The sequence below is a fragment of the Chelonoidis abingdonii genome, chromosome 6 (genome assembly GCF_003597395.2).
Source record: "Chelonoidis abingdonii isolate Lonesome George chromosome 6, CheloAbing_2.0, whole genome shotgun sequence".
NCBI lineage: Eukaryota > Metazoa > Chordata > Testudines > Testudinidae > Chelonoidis > Chelonoidis abingdonii.
In genome coordinates, this window is record NC_133774.1 from 46,354,306 (window position 1) to 46,371,499 (window position 17,194).

General features: G+C 38.1%; 1 protein-coding gene across 1 annotated transcript in view; it reads left to right on the top strand.

Annotated features, from left to right (window-relative positions):
- DMGDH (dimethylglycine dehydrogenase) overlaps positions 1-17,194 on the top strand; it is a 105,293-nt gene that overhangs the window by 18,200 nt on the left and 69,899 nt on the right. Inside the window, 5 exon segments of the mRNA XM_075066995.1 lie at positions 3,331-3,429; positions 5,369-5,417; positions 5,420-5,515; positions 5,518-5,531; positions 6,933-7,137. Of these exon segments, the coding sequence (XP_074923096.1) occupies positions 3,331-3,429; positions 5,369-5,417; positions 5,420-5,515; positions 5,518-5,531; positions 6,933-7,137 (463 nt within the window).

Consider the following 17,194-nt stretch of genomic DNA (forward strand, 5'->3'; position numbering starts at 1 on the left):
ATGCCACACTAGGCAGAATTTAAAATATTTTATTTATTTATTTATTTATTTGTTTATTTTATTTAGCATGGTAATGTTCATGACACTTTTACAGACAATATATTGCTACTGTCCCAAGGAGCTTACATTTTAATTTAGACAACATACTGCTTCAGATTTTCTCTTTCAGAGTCCAGCCAGCATTGCTAGAACAAAGGGTCACATTTTCAATCAATTATATTTCTGCTGTTACTCAGTGCTGAAACCTGGCTTGCAAGTTCTCAGCTCTGGAGCAATGTTACAAAATTTCAGATAAGTTGTGTTAGCTATTTTAGGCACAATACTGTGAAAAAAGTTGTTTGACTTTCATTTTATTTAAATAAAAACAGTTCAGAAAGCATGAATTTTACTCTTAACATTAATAGGAGACACAACTGTTAGGCCAAATTCTGCTCATATTTACACCTATCTAACCAGCTTTGAAACAAGTGGTGGTTGCCTAGGTACAAATGGGAGCAAAATTGAGCCTTTGTAGGATACAAAGACCTCTTCAAGCCATATTCTATCCTGAATCCCTGTGCAATCCCAAGTCATTAGGAGTAAGTCAGTCTGGACAGAATCGGGCCCTTTGTTCTTAATTTGAACAGTTGTTTTCTAAAGCAGTGCTATCTTGTATCATCCCAAAAAATCTTTATGTAATCTTCTTGACATGCAAAATTCAATGTAGTATGCTGTTTAATTATTATAGAATGGTTTGTAGATCATAGCATAAAGAAAATGAAATCATAGTAAGGTGGTCTGGTCAAATCTGTAAGGAGACTGTGTGTGTGTGTGTGTGTGTGTGTGAGAGAGAGAGAGAGATGAAAGAAATAATGAAATTTCTATCAGAATGCTGCTGTGATAACGGGTGCAGTATAAAATCAAGAATAGAACAGAACTAAAATACAAGAAACGAAACATATAAAAATTACAGAAGAATTCTATTATAAGGATGGATTTTGGCAATATCTGTTTTGATTTTTATATGCAAATGGTCACCACATCTAGATCAGCAAGGTAGTTAGTTAATTTCTCAAATCAGACATGTTAAAGAACAATCTCCATCTGGCAAAGATAGAGCAAACTCTTCTTGGAATTTTAATCCTAAAGCAGGTTGGTCAGGTTGTAACTGGCTCTAAATAGCACTCTTGAAACCAATAACATTCTTTATCTACAGCCAAATAGCACTCCGAAAAGTGTGAAATTCCTTGCTACATTTAAAAAGGTCAAAGATATTACTTCCAATTTGATCCTTGTAACTAAATGCCCATGGGTGGTGTTGTGTGGTGAATACATCAGAGACACTATCAAATGGTTTTGAAAAGTAATTTTTGGCCCATATAACTAATTAATTATTACCAACAGCGATCACTACAACTGAGTTTCACTTAATATAGATTAAATACATTCAGGGGAGGAACAAAAGACTGATCAGGCAATTTTTGTGCAAATAAAGGAAGACAGTACAAAGGTTGTGATATGAATTGAGAGAAAAAAAAATATATGTAAATAGCTAGAGAAAAGTGAAAGTTTTAAGAGTTAAGATATAATTAATTTCTTTATTCATTTTATTGAGCAAAACAGTAGATCAGACCTTGAGGACCTAATTTTTAAGAAGTGATCAAGACATAAATTAACTGAAAAAACAGTAATAAAATTGCACTAGGTTCTGACTCAAAACAATTAAAATAAAGACATTCAGATTGTGAACAGTATGGAATATACTTATGAATCCAGGCCTTAGTAACAAAAATAATTCACAGTAACCGCAACTGAAATATATATCATTAGGTGGATAGTTTTAAAAGGTTAGGTTGTTTTCCCTGGGTCTCTTTTGGGGATAAGGGTTTATACTATTGTATAAATTTTAAAATACCAAAAAGAGAGAATCTTCATAATGAAAATTTGGAAACTACCTTCAAAGTCATTGAATACATCCCCTGTAAGGGCAGGATAAAGTCCCTAGACAGAGCATTTCTAAGATATTGTTTAACTATTACCACATTTGATCTTAGTGATGCAATATATGCTTATGGCAAAGTATAAATTGTTATAGGAATAGCATTAAAATTAAATGCAATACAAACATGTTTTTAAATAAAACCAAATCCTGCTAGCCTTATTCATGTGAGTATATAGGTCCCATTGACTTGAAAAATTAAAAGCTTAAGAAAAATATACAATACAAAGTAATTAGAGATGGCAAACTGAAAAATGTCAAAACCAAAAGTAGTTTTACATATGTGCTTATTTGGCAACTGTAAATTGAAACTGTCTACATTCTTGAAAAAATTATAAAAGCACTTTTAGGGAGACAGGATGTAATCACCTGTATTAGGATTCAGCCAGGATACCAGTGTTTATATGCCTCCTCTTGAAAACCCTGTGATCTTTTGTTATTATTTATGTTTTATTGATTTTTTTTCTTCCAAAAATAAGAGAAGAACAGACAAGAAGACAAAAGAACAGAAAAGTGAAGTAATGGAAGCGAAAAAAAGGACAAAAAGTGGTAGAGATAGGAAGTTCCAGCTAGTAGAAATTGTCAAAGGTTTCTAAAAAGTTAGATCAAATCTTATCAAATATATCTGATATCCCTCTTCTCTGAAACATTAGCTGCTTTTTAGCTCCTAGGTCAGCCAGGTTGTTGTGCCAAGCTTTTATTCCTGGAGGCAGTCTGCTCTTCCACCTAAGCAATGCAAGTCATTTGGCTGCAAGCACTGCTCTACAGAACCAAGCTTTTTGTGAGTTGGAAAGTTTTTAAGACGATAGGATATATCCCAAAACACAGTTCTGAGAAATAATTTTTCATGAGAGATCCATTATCATATTATTCCTTTTCCCTTCTTCTAACCAAAAGGATTGTATCCTGGAATTGTCCCAAAATATGGAGACCCACATCTCCAGCAGCAAGGTCTATGGGATTTTTAGAAACCACGGGTAGTTGGGAACTCAGTTTTATGTCTCATCCAAAAGATTTATGTAAAAAAATGAATAGTTTAAACAAGGAATGAAACCATGGTAGAGAACAAGTACAACGGAGATATTGTGACTTGACAAACTGATGAGAGAAGACAGGTGGAAAAAACATCTGTGCATAGAAGGAGAATGCTAGTAAACTAGGAAACAATTTTTTATTATAAACAAACAAATAAATAAAAAGAACTGTTGGCTCCAGCCAGGTGTTGTTTTTCTTTGTACTGACAGTTCCTTTTGAATAACAACATCTGGAAAAAAGCTGTCTAGAAAGGGGGAAAGAAAGTAATGCATTTCCAAAAATACTCATATGTTGTTGTTTTTTGTTTCTTATTCAAGGCTGGGTTAACAACTTACTTTCATCCTGGAATTAATCTGAAGAAAATCCATTACTACAGCATCAAACTCTATGAAAAATTGGAGGAGGAAACTGGGCAGGTGAAAGACTTAACTTTTAAAAATATTAATTCAGATCAATATTAGTCATGCTAAAAAAATTATGGGCAGATTTAGAATGGATACGTTGTGTGTGTGTCTGTGTCTGTGTGCGGATGCATCTAAAGGGAGCTCTCATACCACAAGGGCTCACTTTATCTGAATGTAGTTTGCTATCTCTATGTCTATCCTACATTCATTTTCTAGCATTTAACTCCAGAATACTGCAGATGCTCCCCCACAATCTTTCTAACTCTTAAATAGAAAACAGATTTCAAAATTTAAACACGTATTATAACTCAGAAACCAAGCAGGCAAACAGATGGCAGTATCATCTTTCTATTTGAGTTAAAACGGCATTCAGGAATGAGCAATCTGACAATTAGGCATTCCTGGTTTTAATTTAAATGGTTTGATTCTGTCCGTAATTGAGAAGATTGCTGAAGTTCATCATATCTATTTCAGAGCTGTGCTTCTCTTTGGTGACTAAATCACTTTCTCCAGCCAACATTTTCCCTCCTTCGTGTTTGACACTGCAACAAAAACAGTGATTTTCACTTTGCTAATCTGCCAATTTGATAATTCTCACAAAAAACCCTGTGGCCTTACCCTACTTTTCAGCAGGATTAAAGATATTAGCAGAATGCCATAGTGAATTCTGCTGTTACTAGATCTAATGCAGTACTTGCACTTAAATACTTGCACTTGCACTGCGAGTATTAAAGCACAATAGTTTAAACTAGGGTTATCATACACACTTAACTCATGTGATTAAAAAAATTAATCATGATTAAAAAATTAATCACAATTAATCACAGTTTTAATTCACTATTAAACAATAATAGAATACACAATAGAAATTTATTAAATATTTTTTGGATTTTTTCTACATTTTCCAATGTATTGATTTCAATTACAACACAGAATACAAAGTGTATAGTTATCACTTTATATTATTATTTTTATTACAAATATTTGCACTGTAAAAATGGTAAAAGAAAATAGTATTTCTCTCAATTCACCTCATACAAGTACTGTAGTACAATCACTTTATGACAGTGAAACTTAAAAAAAAAAATTGTTATATAACTGCATTCAAAAATAAAACAATGCAAAACTTTATAGAGTCTACGAGTCTACTCAGTTCTACTTCTTGTTTAGCCAATCGCTCAGACTGAACAAGTTTGTTTACATTTACAGGTTTCAGAGTAGCCAGCCGTGTTAATCTGTATCCGCAAAAAGAACAGGAGTACTTGTGGCATCTTAGAGACTAACACCTTTATTTGAGCATAAGCTTTCGTGGGCTACAGCCCACTTCATCAGATGCATAGAATGGAACGTATAGTAGAAGATATGTAACATAACAGAGAACATGAAAAAATGGAAGTAGCCATACCAAACTGTAAGAGGCTAATTAATTAAGATGAGCTACTAGCAGCAGGAGAAAAAAAACTTTTGTAGTGATAATGAAGATGGCCCATTTTAGACAGTGACGAGAGGTGTATGTGTAATGATCTATTTAGATAAGATACTAAATATTAACTTTTAAATTTATCTGACCTATTTTTTAAAATGTATAAGTAGGGGAGATACTGCCCACAAAATTGGCTCATTAATCCAATCTTAGAGGTTCAAAATTAATAAAGAATAATGAAATACGATAGAGGTTTTTTTTTTGTTACAACTTATTTTGAAGTAGTGTACATTTAAGTAACTTGCTCGCTCAGCTTAGTTAGGCTTTATGTGTCAACAAATTGTTCTTTACTCTCCCCAATTCTACATTTGGGGCCTGATGCTTCAAGGGGATTTAGGGCTTGTGGTCACCGAAGTCAATGGCAAAACTCCCATTGACTTCACTGTTGTAGAATCAGGTGTTTAGACTGGGATAAGACAAAGTCTTAATGATAACTCATTAAATTTATTTTTGTTATGCATATTTTAGGCTGTGGGATTTCATCAGCCAGGCAGCATCAGAATTGCTTCCACCCCTACTAAGTGGATGAATTCAAGTACCAAATGACGCGAGCTGGTTGGCATCCAACAGAGCAGTATCTTATTGGGCCTGAGAGAATACAAGAGCTGTTTCCCATATGAACATGGAAAAGGTAAAGAATAAAATGTTGTGAAAACAGCTTTCCTTCAGGTTAAATGTTGGACTTCCAAAGATTATGTAAATCCAGGGCCTGATTCTCTTGTGCCCACTAAGGCCCTTAGTATAAAAGGTTTTGGCTCAAGCAGTGTAAAGGGGCTTAGTGTAAATGAGAATGAGTCACTTTCCCATGTGATTCTATTAGGGCAACATTAACAAGATCCTCTGGGGAGTTTCTATTGCATGGGAGAGTAAAATTCGGGAAGAAAGAGAAACACAGAGCTTTGTTCAGGACACAGAGCTGAAACTCAGATCCAAGTATTCTAAGAGAAAGCTCAGCAAAGACAAATAGAGTTAATGTTGGCGTACTGTTTCTGTTCTAAACTCCCTTATCTAATTGCTCAGAATTAGGCTTAGCAGAATTTGATTTTCACTTTTTTATAATTTTGCTGGATAATATGAATGTTTATTTTTAAGCAATTTTTATTTTTATCAACTGTGAAAACACAAATTGTCAACATCACGTGTCAAAATATACAAAGTAAAAATCCTTAAATCAGACCCTAATAAGTTCTCAAGCAGCACTTTTCTTTCTTTGCCGTCTGTACATTTCTATTATTATCAGTGGAAATATTTTTATATTTGTATGGTGAAATCAGTGTTTACTGACATTTAGTGATAAAAAAATCTAATCCTCCCAAGCCCACTCATAATGAAGCAGTGCTGTCATGGAGTAGGATATGAGAATGATACTGGAAACCAAGAGCCAGAGTGGAGGCACAGGGATTCTGTGTGGATGGCTCCCTTCAGGTACCTTGGGATTTTCACAGATCCTAGAGATCCATTGGACTTATGAGCAAGAACTGCATTCCATTCTGTAGAAGCAAAATCATTTTTCTAGTGGAACAATTCACAGGGAATTCCATGAGGTGAATTTTGCAAAGATTTCCTCTGATTAACTCCCTCCCTACTAGTTTTCCCATGAGAGGGGTTTATCAGGGCCATTATTTTAATTTTTAAAATGTGGTAAATGTTTTAACAACTACCATAGATTTTCATGGGATGAGAAATGATCATACTCATTTTAAAATGTGCAAATGATCTAAACCTTCTGAATGTTACTACTTATGGTGAATTGTCTGAAACCCTTTAAGAGATTTTTGCAAGACATTTGACACATTCTGTTCACTTGCGTTTCTTTCTGAAATCTTCATCCTTGGCCTCTATAATCACAGATAGATTCTGATGCTGGAGAATCACACTTCCATAGGACAATTACAGAGTTAGCCCGTTGAAGTCTTGATAATATAATATGCTTATAAAATTGGTTTTCAGTTGACTCAAGAAATTCAGTTTAATATGAGAGGCAATGAAAGCAGCAAATTTAATTTGAATTAATCTTGTGTGATCCACTTAGGTTTTAGCTGGCCTGTATAACCCTGGAGATGGTCATATTGATCCCTATTCTCTCACTATGGCCTTGGCTGCAGGAGCCAGGAAATATGGTGCCCTGTTAAATTACCCAGTCCAAGTGACAAATCTGAGCCCTAGATCAGATGGGACCTGGGAAGTTGAAACTCCACATGGAATAATTAGAACAAACAGAATTGTGAATACAGCAGGTAAGAATTTAAAATATACTTTGATACCTTTTAAAGTTTAAAAAATAATTGGTATAAGATATAGTAACTCAGATTCAGCAGTAGTACTCTACTATTTGTCTTGTAGTAATGTGTGCAATATGTTTTCTAGTAACTCTCTAGTTCCTGCTGAACCCATAAAACCCATGATTTGGTATCAGGCTGTCCTGATTTTTTTAATGGGCTCTTGCCTCACAGTAGTATTGTGGAAACTGAATGCTTAGTGGAAGAAATACCTTTCAATTATCCCTGACTAGACATTATTATTATTTATTATTTGTACGGAACAAAAACATTAATAACATTTCTTTTCTCTCACTTTCTCTGGTTTGTCTCCAACAAAATACTAGGGGTCAGACTATCCCATTAGCTTTTACAAGATGATCTGGCAGTCTGGGGTGGGGTGGCTGGAAGGGATAAAATGCTACCTCTGCAAGATAGTCCCCTCTCCTTAAAATTATGGAACCCACATGGGTGCTCCTTGGGAAACAAGCTGGAATGATCGAACGGGGGTGGGGCAGGGAGTGAAGGGCTGGCTGCTCTCTATTATATCTTTCCTCAGAAACCTATTGTGGTGCAACAAATAAGATAATACTGACCCTTTCAGTTTTATCTTACTCTGTGTTGCCTTCAGATGTGAAACTGCATTCCCATATCCCTGAAGGGGAGGATTTTTACTGTTTGACTGGTAGGTTAAACGTCCCCTTTTTAACAATATATTTTTATGCTCCATAAATATTAAGTTAAAATGATTTGTATTTATTTTACTCTGTTTGTAACTTTTAACATTCATTGTATTAAGTATTACTTATTCTGTATTAAGCAGTATGTAAAAAACTCCCCTTATTATATGCAAGTAGTAACATGGCATTTTTTTAGTATGATTGCACAATACTTCCCATTATAAGACCCTATGTTTGGTTGCTTCTAATTTTGCCAAACATTAACCTTTGGACTGAAATTTTCCATGCTTAGTGGCTGTTTCAGGTATTTTTTTTTTTTAAATTTTCTGCCAAACCGTTCACATTTCAAAGAATGAGGCTAGGGAAAAATAAATTGTTTTTGACCAGTAAATCTCGAGACCTTCTTTGAACAGTTCTAGTGTCCCTATGCTTTGGAGATGAAACTTTAAATTTGGCAGGGAGTGACCCCTGAGTCAGGGATGTGTCTTTTGCCTGTGAAAATCCACCAACCAATTTGGCCAATTATAAGCCTTTGAAAAATGTTCAGTAGAGACTTACTAGAGTTTAACAGGTAAATCATCTCCAAAGATTTCATCTTTAAAGTATGCCTGAAACCTCTCCACAGAGTCCTAGTGCTGACCAAACGCATATGCACCAACGTAAGGCTATGGGACTCAGAAGGACTGATCCAGCTGCTCGGGCCAGGGTGGGACTAGGCTAGAGTGACCATATGCCCGTTTTGCCCGGGACAGTCCCTTTTTGAAGCCCTATCCCAACTGTCCCAACTTTTTTGGCAGAAGTGGGCAGTTGTCCCGTTTGCTCTTGCTGACGTGATCAGTTGACAAGAGCAAACAGACAAATACCCACTTTTGCCAAAAAAGTGGGATGCAGTGTGGAGATGGTGAGCAGTGATGCCAGCCTCACCTTGCAGGGAGGGGAGGCAAGGCTCTGGCAGGGGGCAGGCAGGGTTTCAGCGACCAGCAACCCCACCCTCATGAGTGGGGGCCTTGAGCAAGTGGCTCAGTTCAGCAGTGTGCAGTAGGGGAGGGCTCATGCCAGCCCCGTGCGGTGGGTGGGGGAGGGAGACAGGACTCGGGCCAGCCCTGTGCCAGGCATCAGCACTGGAAGAAGGGAGTGAGCTGGAAGAAGGGAGTGAGTCCCCACGACCCCCCAGGCCGCGTGAAGGAGTGAAGATTGGGATTGAATGAGCAAGGAGAATGGAACTCTGAGAAGGAGCCAGGGATGGGGAGGAGACAAGGGACAAGTTAGAGGGGATGGTGCAGGAGGGGTTAAGCTTGGTGAAAACAGACAGCAGTGTCTGTGCCCACTAGAGCACACTCTGCTACAGAGCCTGGAATGGAATTCAAGATTCCTGAGTCTCACCATTCTTCTGCTGTCAGCAAATAACTGTGAAAACCAGTGGTAAAGTGTATGTTTCTAGTGCTTGTCCACACCGAGGATGACAACATACTGTTGCTATCAATTACTCCCTTCGCTTAAGCAGCAGAGGTTTGCTTGATGGATCTAAAAGGTTCCAGCCCCACTGATAGCCCATGTGGATGTCATATGATGTCACATGATGGAATTTCTGGGGTTTTTTCTATTTTTTAAAAATCCTATGCAAGTATATACAAGAAAACTGCATTAAAAGAACATTACTAAGGTTGCAAAGACAAGCACTCAAAAGTTTGGCTATGCCAGAATTAAGATGTTTCTTGCAACTGCAGTTAGGCCCCATTGTGCACATGCACTGTAATAATCTTTAATTCCATTACTGCCTGCTATATTACAGAGGACCATAGACCTGCTCTGGGGATGAACTGGAGTTGTATAGTAAATGGGACTCTTTTTGGTAGGACTCTAGCCTCATTTGTTGCAGAAGTTGGAAACTGAAATAAATGAAGCGGGGGATTGCAGGAAAAGAAAGGATAGCCTCATAAATAAGAACACTGAGTGCTGTCCTAGGGAACTGGATTTTATCCCCACGTCTGTCATAGAATTCCTGTGTGATGTTGGGCAGGTCACTTAAGCCAAATCTCTTAAAGCTGGTCACTATTTTTATGTTCCTCATTTTCTGGTAGCCCAGCTTGAGACCCTGGGGCTGATTTGCAGAAGTGCTGAGCTCTCACATCTGCACTGAAGTCAACGGGAGCTGTGCTTGAATATATGAACTTCTATACAATGCCAAGTATTCTGCAAAATCAGGTCCTAGATAGCTCAGATTGGACACCCAAAATTGGTAATTTGTTTGTGTTAGTCGCACTGTGCATCAGTTCTCCGTCTGTAAGATGGGGATAATACCACACCTCCTCTTCACAGGGATAGTGGGAATATAGATTAATTAATGTGTGTGATTCACTCAGATACTATAATGATGACTACTACAGAAAAACGGATGAAGAAATTAATAATTCTGTATCTAGAGCAGGGTTTGAATTCGTGTAGTAAAGAAAGCCAATGGCCACACTTTGAACAATGAGAAAAAACTTTGGAAGCTGCTCATTAATAGAGCACTATCCATCTTGTGTGTAGTATCTCACTGATGAGCGCACCAGTGCCAAGGCAAACCCTATATTATGAACAGGACTATGCACAGCAAAGAAGTAACAAATTTCCTACTGATCTGCATAGCTGCAGCCTATGGTTCCTGGGAGGCTTTGTCTCTGCCCCAGCAGGAGATGTGACATGGGAAACCAAAGACTGCATCTAAAGTGTACAGAAATTGTGGTATCTCTACACTTCCTGGAGGACTTAGTATATGCACACTGTTTACTGAATAAGATGGGTCCTGTGAAAAAAATAGTTCCTGATCATCTAATTAGAGACTGTATCATATTTCAGGTTCCACAGACAACCTTGATACTGGTATTTTCTATCTTTTGAGCGCTTGACTTTGCAACTGTAATAAGGTTCTTTTAACATAGTTTTCTGTGTAATTGTGTATGGAGCGATGGGACTGCCTACAACAGCATGTGGGCCATCAGCAACTGCTAGTAGCAGAGATGAAACACTACCTGGTTGAGAACCACTGGTCTAACTGATCACCATATTTGGGGTCGGGAAGGAATTTTCACCCAAGTCAGATTGGCAAGGATCCTCAGTGTTATTTGCCTTGTTGTGCAGCATGGGGCAGGAGTCACTTGCAGGTTTAAACTAGCATAAATTGTGAATTCTCTGTAACATGAAGTCTTTAGACCATGATTTGAGGACTTCAGTAACTCAGCCAAAGGTTAGGGGTCTATTTCAGGAGTGGATGGGTGAGGTTCTGTGGCAGTGTGCAGGAGGTCAGACTAGATGATCACTATGGTCCCTTCAGACATTAAAGTCTATGACTAAGTAACCTTGCACAAGGTTATAAAGTTATCTTATATCAAGATCACTGGGAATAAAGGTTTCTTCAGGCCTCTGACAAGTTCTGTCCGTCCCTGTCATCCTATTCTTCCTCCCTTTATCTCTCACTGTGTTCGTTAGGGGATACCATGTTTTCTTCCCTCCCATTCTGTGCTTTTTCAGCTCATCCAGTTCTGCTCCAAAATGGTTTTACTCTTTCTTAATCAAACACATGCAGCCTGGCACTGGAGCTGGATGAAACATGGGATTTCCAGTTAATGGGAAATACTGCTGTTTCAAAATTTGAGTATGGTCTGAATTGGGCCAAAACCAGAATTTTCAAAATTTCCTCCCAACTGGAACTTTCCCAAAAAATTCAGTTAGGAAATACCGACACAGTATTTTATTTCCGAAACTAAATCTGTTCCCCTGACCCCAACAGCTGGTGAGTGAAACTGTCTGTCATTCTTGGGTAATTGTCATTATTGCCCAAGTAAGTGGCAGGAAACCTTTCTGCTGGAATCCTGCCTTTGATTTGTCAAAAGTTCGCTGGACCCGAGATGTTTCCATGAAACCTGTTGGGTGTTCTACAAATCGGTATTTTCTGATAGAACTCTGTTTTCTCAGAAAACTTCTGACCAGCTCTTCCTGGCACCTTTGGATCTCTTATATACTCCAGAATCTTTTCCCCTGGCTGTCAAGTTCCAGACTTGCCTTGTCATCATTCTCAGAAGTTTTGAAGGCAGTGGGAGCTGCTGGGCGCTCAGCATTTTGGCAATCAGGCCACTTACTTACTTGTCAAACTTCAGGCACCCATTTTCTAAAAACTTGGCATTAGAGCATATTAATGAAGTATTGCACATTTAATAATTTTCATTATATTTTATAATGTGATTGGCATCCTTTTGATTGTGTTGTCAATTGTCATTATAGCCAGCTTTCCTCACAACTGCTTTCCAGAACTTATCATTCTTTGCAAAGCTGATCTGCAGCCTTAGGCTTTTTCATTTGCTTTGATAACTTATTAAACCAAAGATATGCTTGGCTAAGTCTAATTCTAATGTGTAGCTAAGTGTTCAGCCAAACACTGAACATTTAAAGTTGATATTGCTTAACATTCTGCGTCAGGGTATGCAACCACTACTATGACCAGTATATGCTATTAACATTCTTTCAGCCAGCATTCACTCTTCATTTCAATCCCAGCCCTTTAAATCATTACTGTTAATTTTGATGCCAGCACTGGCTAGACTTATTGCTAATTCTAAGCACAGCAGGGTTAATCAGAGAGCTGTCTACTCTTTTTTTTTTTTTTTTTTTGTGCACAGTCAACATTTGGTTTGGAACTGGAATGAACAAGTTTAAACCAACTTGTAGCTGTTCCACTTGTGAGTTTTCTATTTTTAAATAAGCGGGCCCCTAATAAATAATCCCTGACATAAACTAACTGGTGTTGAATTTGCTAAGGAGGCTAGCAGTGTATTTATAATAGAGTTATTAATAAAACCTGAAGAAATGGTGATTTTATTTTAGATATGCATACTGCATATACAAATATTTGACCTCACAGCAGTTGTTCCATTTTACAACAGTTTTGGAATGTACTTAGGAAGGGAACATTTATTTTTTTAACTGAGTTATTTTTTCTTTTACAATATCTTACCAGATTACCATGCTGTGTAAATTTGCTAAACAATACTAACACTAAATATTTCGCTCTGAGATGTTTTTAATCATTTTGTTGTAGAAAAATTCTAAAGGTATAAATTATGCTTTTGCTTTAGCTTCTCTCCCATGAGAAGAGGAGTTTAACATTCAGTTAGAATTTTGTTTCTCAGAGCACACTCTTTCTTTAAGATTTTGTTTTTTTGGTTCAGAATTTTTAGGCACAGAACCAATGATGGATCCCAGCTGTTGTCCTGGGCTAATTAAGTACGCAATAATTCATTACTGCAGTACTGAATCCTATAGTCAACATAAAAAATAATTAAGTACAATACCTATATAAATGGATTTAAAAAGTGGTGTTGAATAACACTGGAGGTTCTGCTTATGATTAACTCCATATCAGTTGTAGTAAAAAATCTAACATGAGATCATATACAGACAGCTGCATTGTAATAATATATTTCAGGAAATATCTTTAATTTTAAGAAGCTGTTTACTGCATCTTATAGTGCACATTTTGAAAGGGACACAGTTAAGGCCTACCAGTTTTGTTTGTTTGCAGAGGAGCAGATACATGTTATGATATCCGTTTGCCCTTCTTGTTCTGTTTTTTTGTGAGCAAGTAAAATAATAAAATTATTATAGTCCTTTCTTGGAACATCAGTTTTGTCTTTCCAGGGTGAGGCCAAAACCAGTGAGGGGCTATGGTCACCACTTATCCCGGAACCTGGGTGTTTCACAGTGCTATGCTGTTGTAGCTCCCAACCTAGCTGCTGACAAACAAGCGTAGCCCAGCAGCAGGTCACACACTGAGTGTCGGGGCCAGGATCTTACAACTGCGACTTTAAATCGCGTTTAAATCGCCAATATACCGATTTAACGCTGTCATCTGTTTTCACACGAACGTCGTCATTAAATGATCGAGTTAAACGGCTGCCTTAAATCGATTTCGGGACTCTCACCCCAAACTTCGAGGAGGATTGTAGCGCTTAATTCGGATAGTGATTAACACTCGATTAGGGTTCGTGCTTGTGGCGGAAATCGACGTATTGCCTCGGGCCGGCATCCAGAGTCAAGCAACGACCGCTCCTGACAGCCAATACTGAACTTCGGGATCGCAGGGGCAGCGGTTAAAACAGGAAAAGCCCCGCGAATTTTGGAATCTAATTCCTGCTTAGCCCACGTCGTGGCATGAGCTATCTTATCAGCACGGCTGAGCGCATGACCGAGTCTGAAATCGAAAAATGAGCTCCAGCAACCCTACGCACCGGGATACATGTAGTGGTGTACGGTTATATTATAACTTCTTGAGTTGTACCTACTACTTTATCTTGACTTCTGTTTTTATGAGGGTAGACAATCTGTTGTATCCAGCTCACGTTACGGTCGATCCATCTTAAATACGGAAATGCCAAAGGCTTGAATAAAACAAACTACCAGGATTAATACAGCGCTGCGACTTGAGCAAAGCCGTACGGGAAGCCAGAGACTCAAATAGTGCGACGCTCCATGAAGGGGGGAGAGGGGTACTGAGAGCGACTCCAGCATATCCACCAGTCCACAGCAGTACTCTGAAAATTATTTGCATTCTTGAGCTGCTCCCAATGATCTGTAGGTTCAAAACACAGTTCTGGCGTGTTCAGGATACCGCTCCTCAGTTATTTCCCCCCCCACCACGTTTGAAAAAAAAAAAAGGAAGATTGCTTCATTGGCGTTTGTCAATGCACTCCGTGAAAAGGCGCCAACTAGTTGTCGTGTCCCTTGCTTCCAAAAGGAGGTGGCTGATGCTGTACCCAGCACCACCCGGCGGCAATTTTTCTGCCCCATCAGGCACTGTGCTCTCAACCACGGAATGGACGCGTATGGATAGCTGAGGAAAACTATCCACGCGTGCAACAACAGCTCCCTGAAGTCGGATGGTAAGCTTTGGACATGGACGCAACACAATGATTTCGGATCCCACTGTGGACGCGCTATAACCCGATTTATAATTGTGTTGTAATATCGCGTTAAGCTAATTCGAAAATGTGCAGTGTAGACGTACCCTGTGGTATAGCTGCAGCCTGTGTCCACAGCTCTACCCACAGCAGCCTGTCCAGCAGTAGACACCAGCCACGTCTCTGGCTGTTCCCCACTTGGCTACTAATGGCACGGTGCCCCTAACACACTCTCAGTCCTGAATTTTCCAAAACGTTGTGTCGCTTACCAGCCACCTCTTCCTGGACCAGTTCTCAGAATTTAAGGTTTGTTGCTCCTGTACAGATCAATATTCAACAGTTGTGTCCTCCTTTGTATAGGACGTTGCACCAAAAAGTTTCAGTTTTTTTAAAACCGCCGCATTGCACTGCGGTTTAGATTAAAAATATAAAACAAGTTATTAACACAAAGAAGATAGGATTTTAAGTGTAATTCAACTAAACGCGGATTTTAAGCGTAGTTAGAAATGGTACAGCAAATTAAAAGTGCAAAAACATCTCAAAAGTCTAGAACTTTTAAGCAGTGTTGATTCAAGGTTGCTTAAATAGCCTTTCTGACCTTACAGTCTTTCCAGGCAAGATGACGAACTGACTTTTTCTTTTTCATCAGGATCAACCCAGCAATCCCAAAGGTGCTCGGTGCCTTTGCGTCTTCTGAGTGTGAAGGAGAGAGAAGCATGGATGTTTTCTGCTCCTTTGACTATAGTCGCAGTGAACGCCTGAAAGTGGATCTTCTGATATTCCCTCAAACAAAGTGTATCAAATCAGTAAAGAAAGTTGACATGGAGTCTCTGTTAGTGTAGGACTCGATGCTTTTTCCTCCAACCTTGTTTTCTCGAAATCAAATTTGGCTTTGTTCTCCTGCTCCGTCTCCCTCCACCTGCTGTCTTGAGTACCCGTTTGACTAACTTATATTTAATTGAAGGTAAAAACACATTCTTATTTAGGCCATAGATATGTTAACAACCTTTTACTAGGCGGAGTATGTGTGTGTTTGTAATGTTATAGATTCTTATACAGGGGATTCCTAACTTTCACATGTAATGGTACAACCATACACTATCGCATGATGTGATTGACCCAGCACATTATTAGTTATTAAATGATACTCACTAAGCATATTTTGAGCCGAGATTACAGTAGTATGAGGATGTGGATAGAGAGGTGCTTTCGTATACAGTATTTCACAGTATCTCCCTGAGTCCAAGTAATTTTTGGTGGAAAAACTACGTGGGATACTAAAGATGGGATTATTGTCATCCTCTTTCTGTTCTTCTGTACGTATTACCAGGGGTTCATACCTTAAACTACTCTTATTCCCAGGGGATTTGGAAATCCCTGATGTTAGCAGACTCCACAGATCCACTACTTCCAGACTGATTTTGTGCTAGTTTACTTCGTTCCATGGCATATGCCCCCACTCACAGCCCCCATATTACAATCATGCAAAACAATGTTAAGTAATAGAGTTTTGTGAGAATATAAAAAGAGAGATGGGTTGTATTCATAGGAATTAGCACCGTGAAACAGAGCAAAGATCCACATACTCCATTATCCTGTTTCCAACAGTGGCCTGTACCAAATGCTTCTTTAAAAAGACCCTTCTAAAAACAATTTTTATCCTATCTTATATAACTGTGTCTGTTTTCATTACCCATATAAATGTCTAACCTTTTGATTCCTACTAAGGTCAGGACTCAGTTATCTTGTGGCAATGAATTGCATAGGTCTATTATGTATTCTGTAAAGAAAATATTTCCTTCTAAGAATTTTAAATTTTGTTGCCTTGTTCTTGTATTATAAAGAGCATATAAGTAGGCACAACTGATTTATCTCTTGTGTACCATTCCTTATTCTGAATACCATTTTTTGTTTCACCTCTTATTTATGACTTCTCTAAACAGTGGTAGTCTTTTCAGTCTTTTCTCCACAAAAGTGTTCTATGCCTCTATCCACTTCTGCTACTTGTCTTTGGATGCCTTTTCCCCCTCTTTACATTTTTTAAAAAGAGATGGTGAGCGGAACTGAACAAATTATTCCAAATGAGGATGGTTTATATAAAGGCAGTATAATATCCTCTTTATTATTTTTTATCACATCCTTGTGCATGCTAACGTTACTTTCTTTTTTGACTTCCTGTGTGCACTGATCAAAGATTTTCATTGAGCAGTCCTCACAAGTGCCCAGGCTTTTTCTGAAGTGGTTACAGTTACTTTAGAACACTGTATGAATGGTACAGATTATTCTTTCCAATGTGCATTATCTTGCATTTGTCAGCATTGAATTACATATGTCAATATGCTGCTCATCCACATACCATGTAGCTTCTCCAGGCCACTGGGAAGATCTGCATAGTCTTCTGTATTCTTAACAAACATAAAA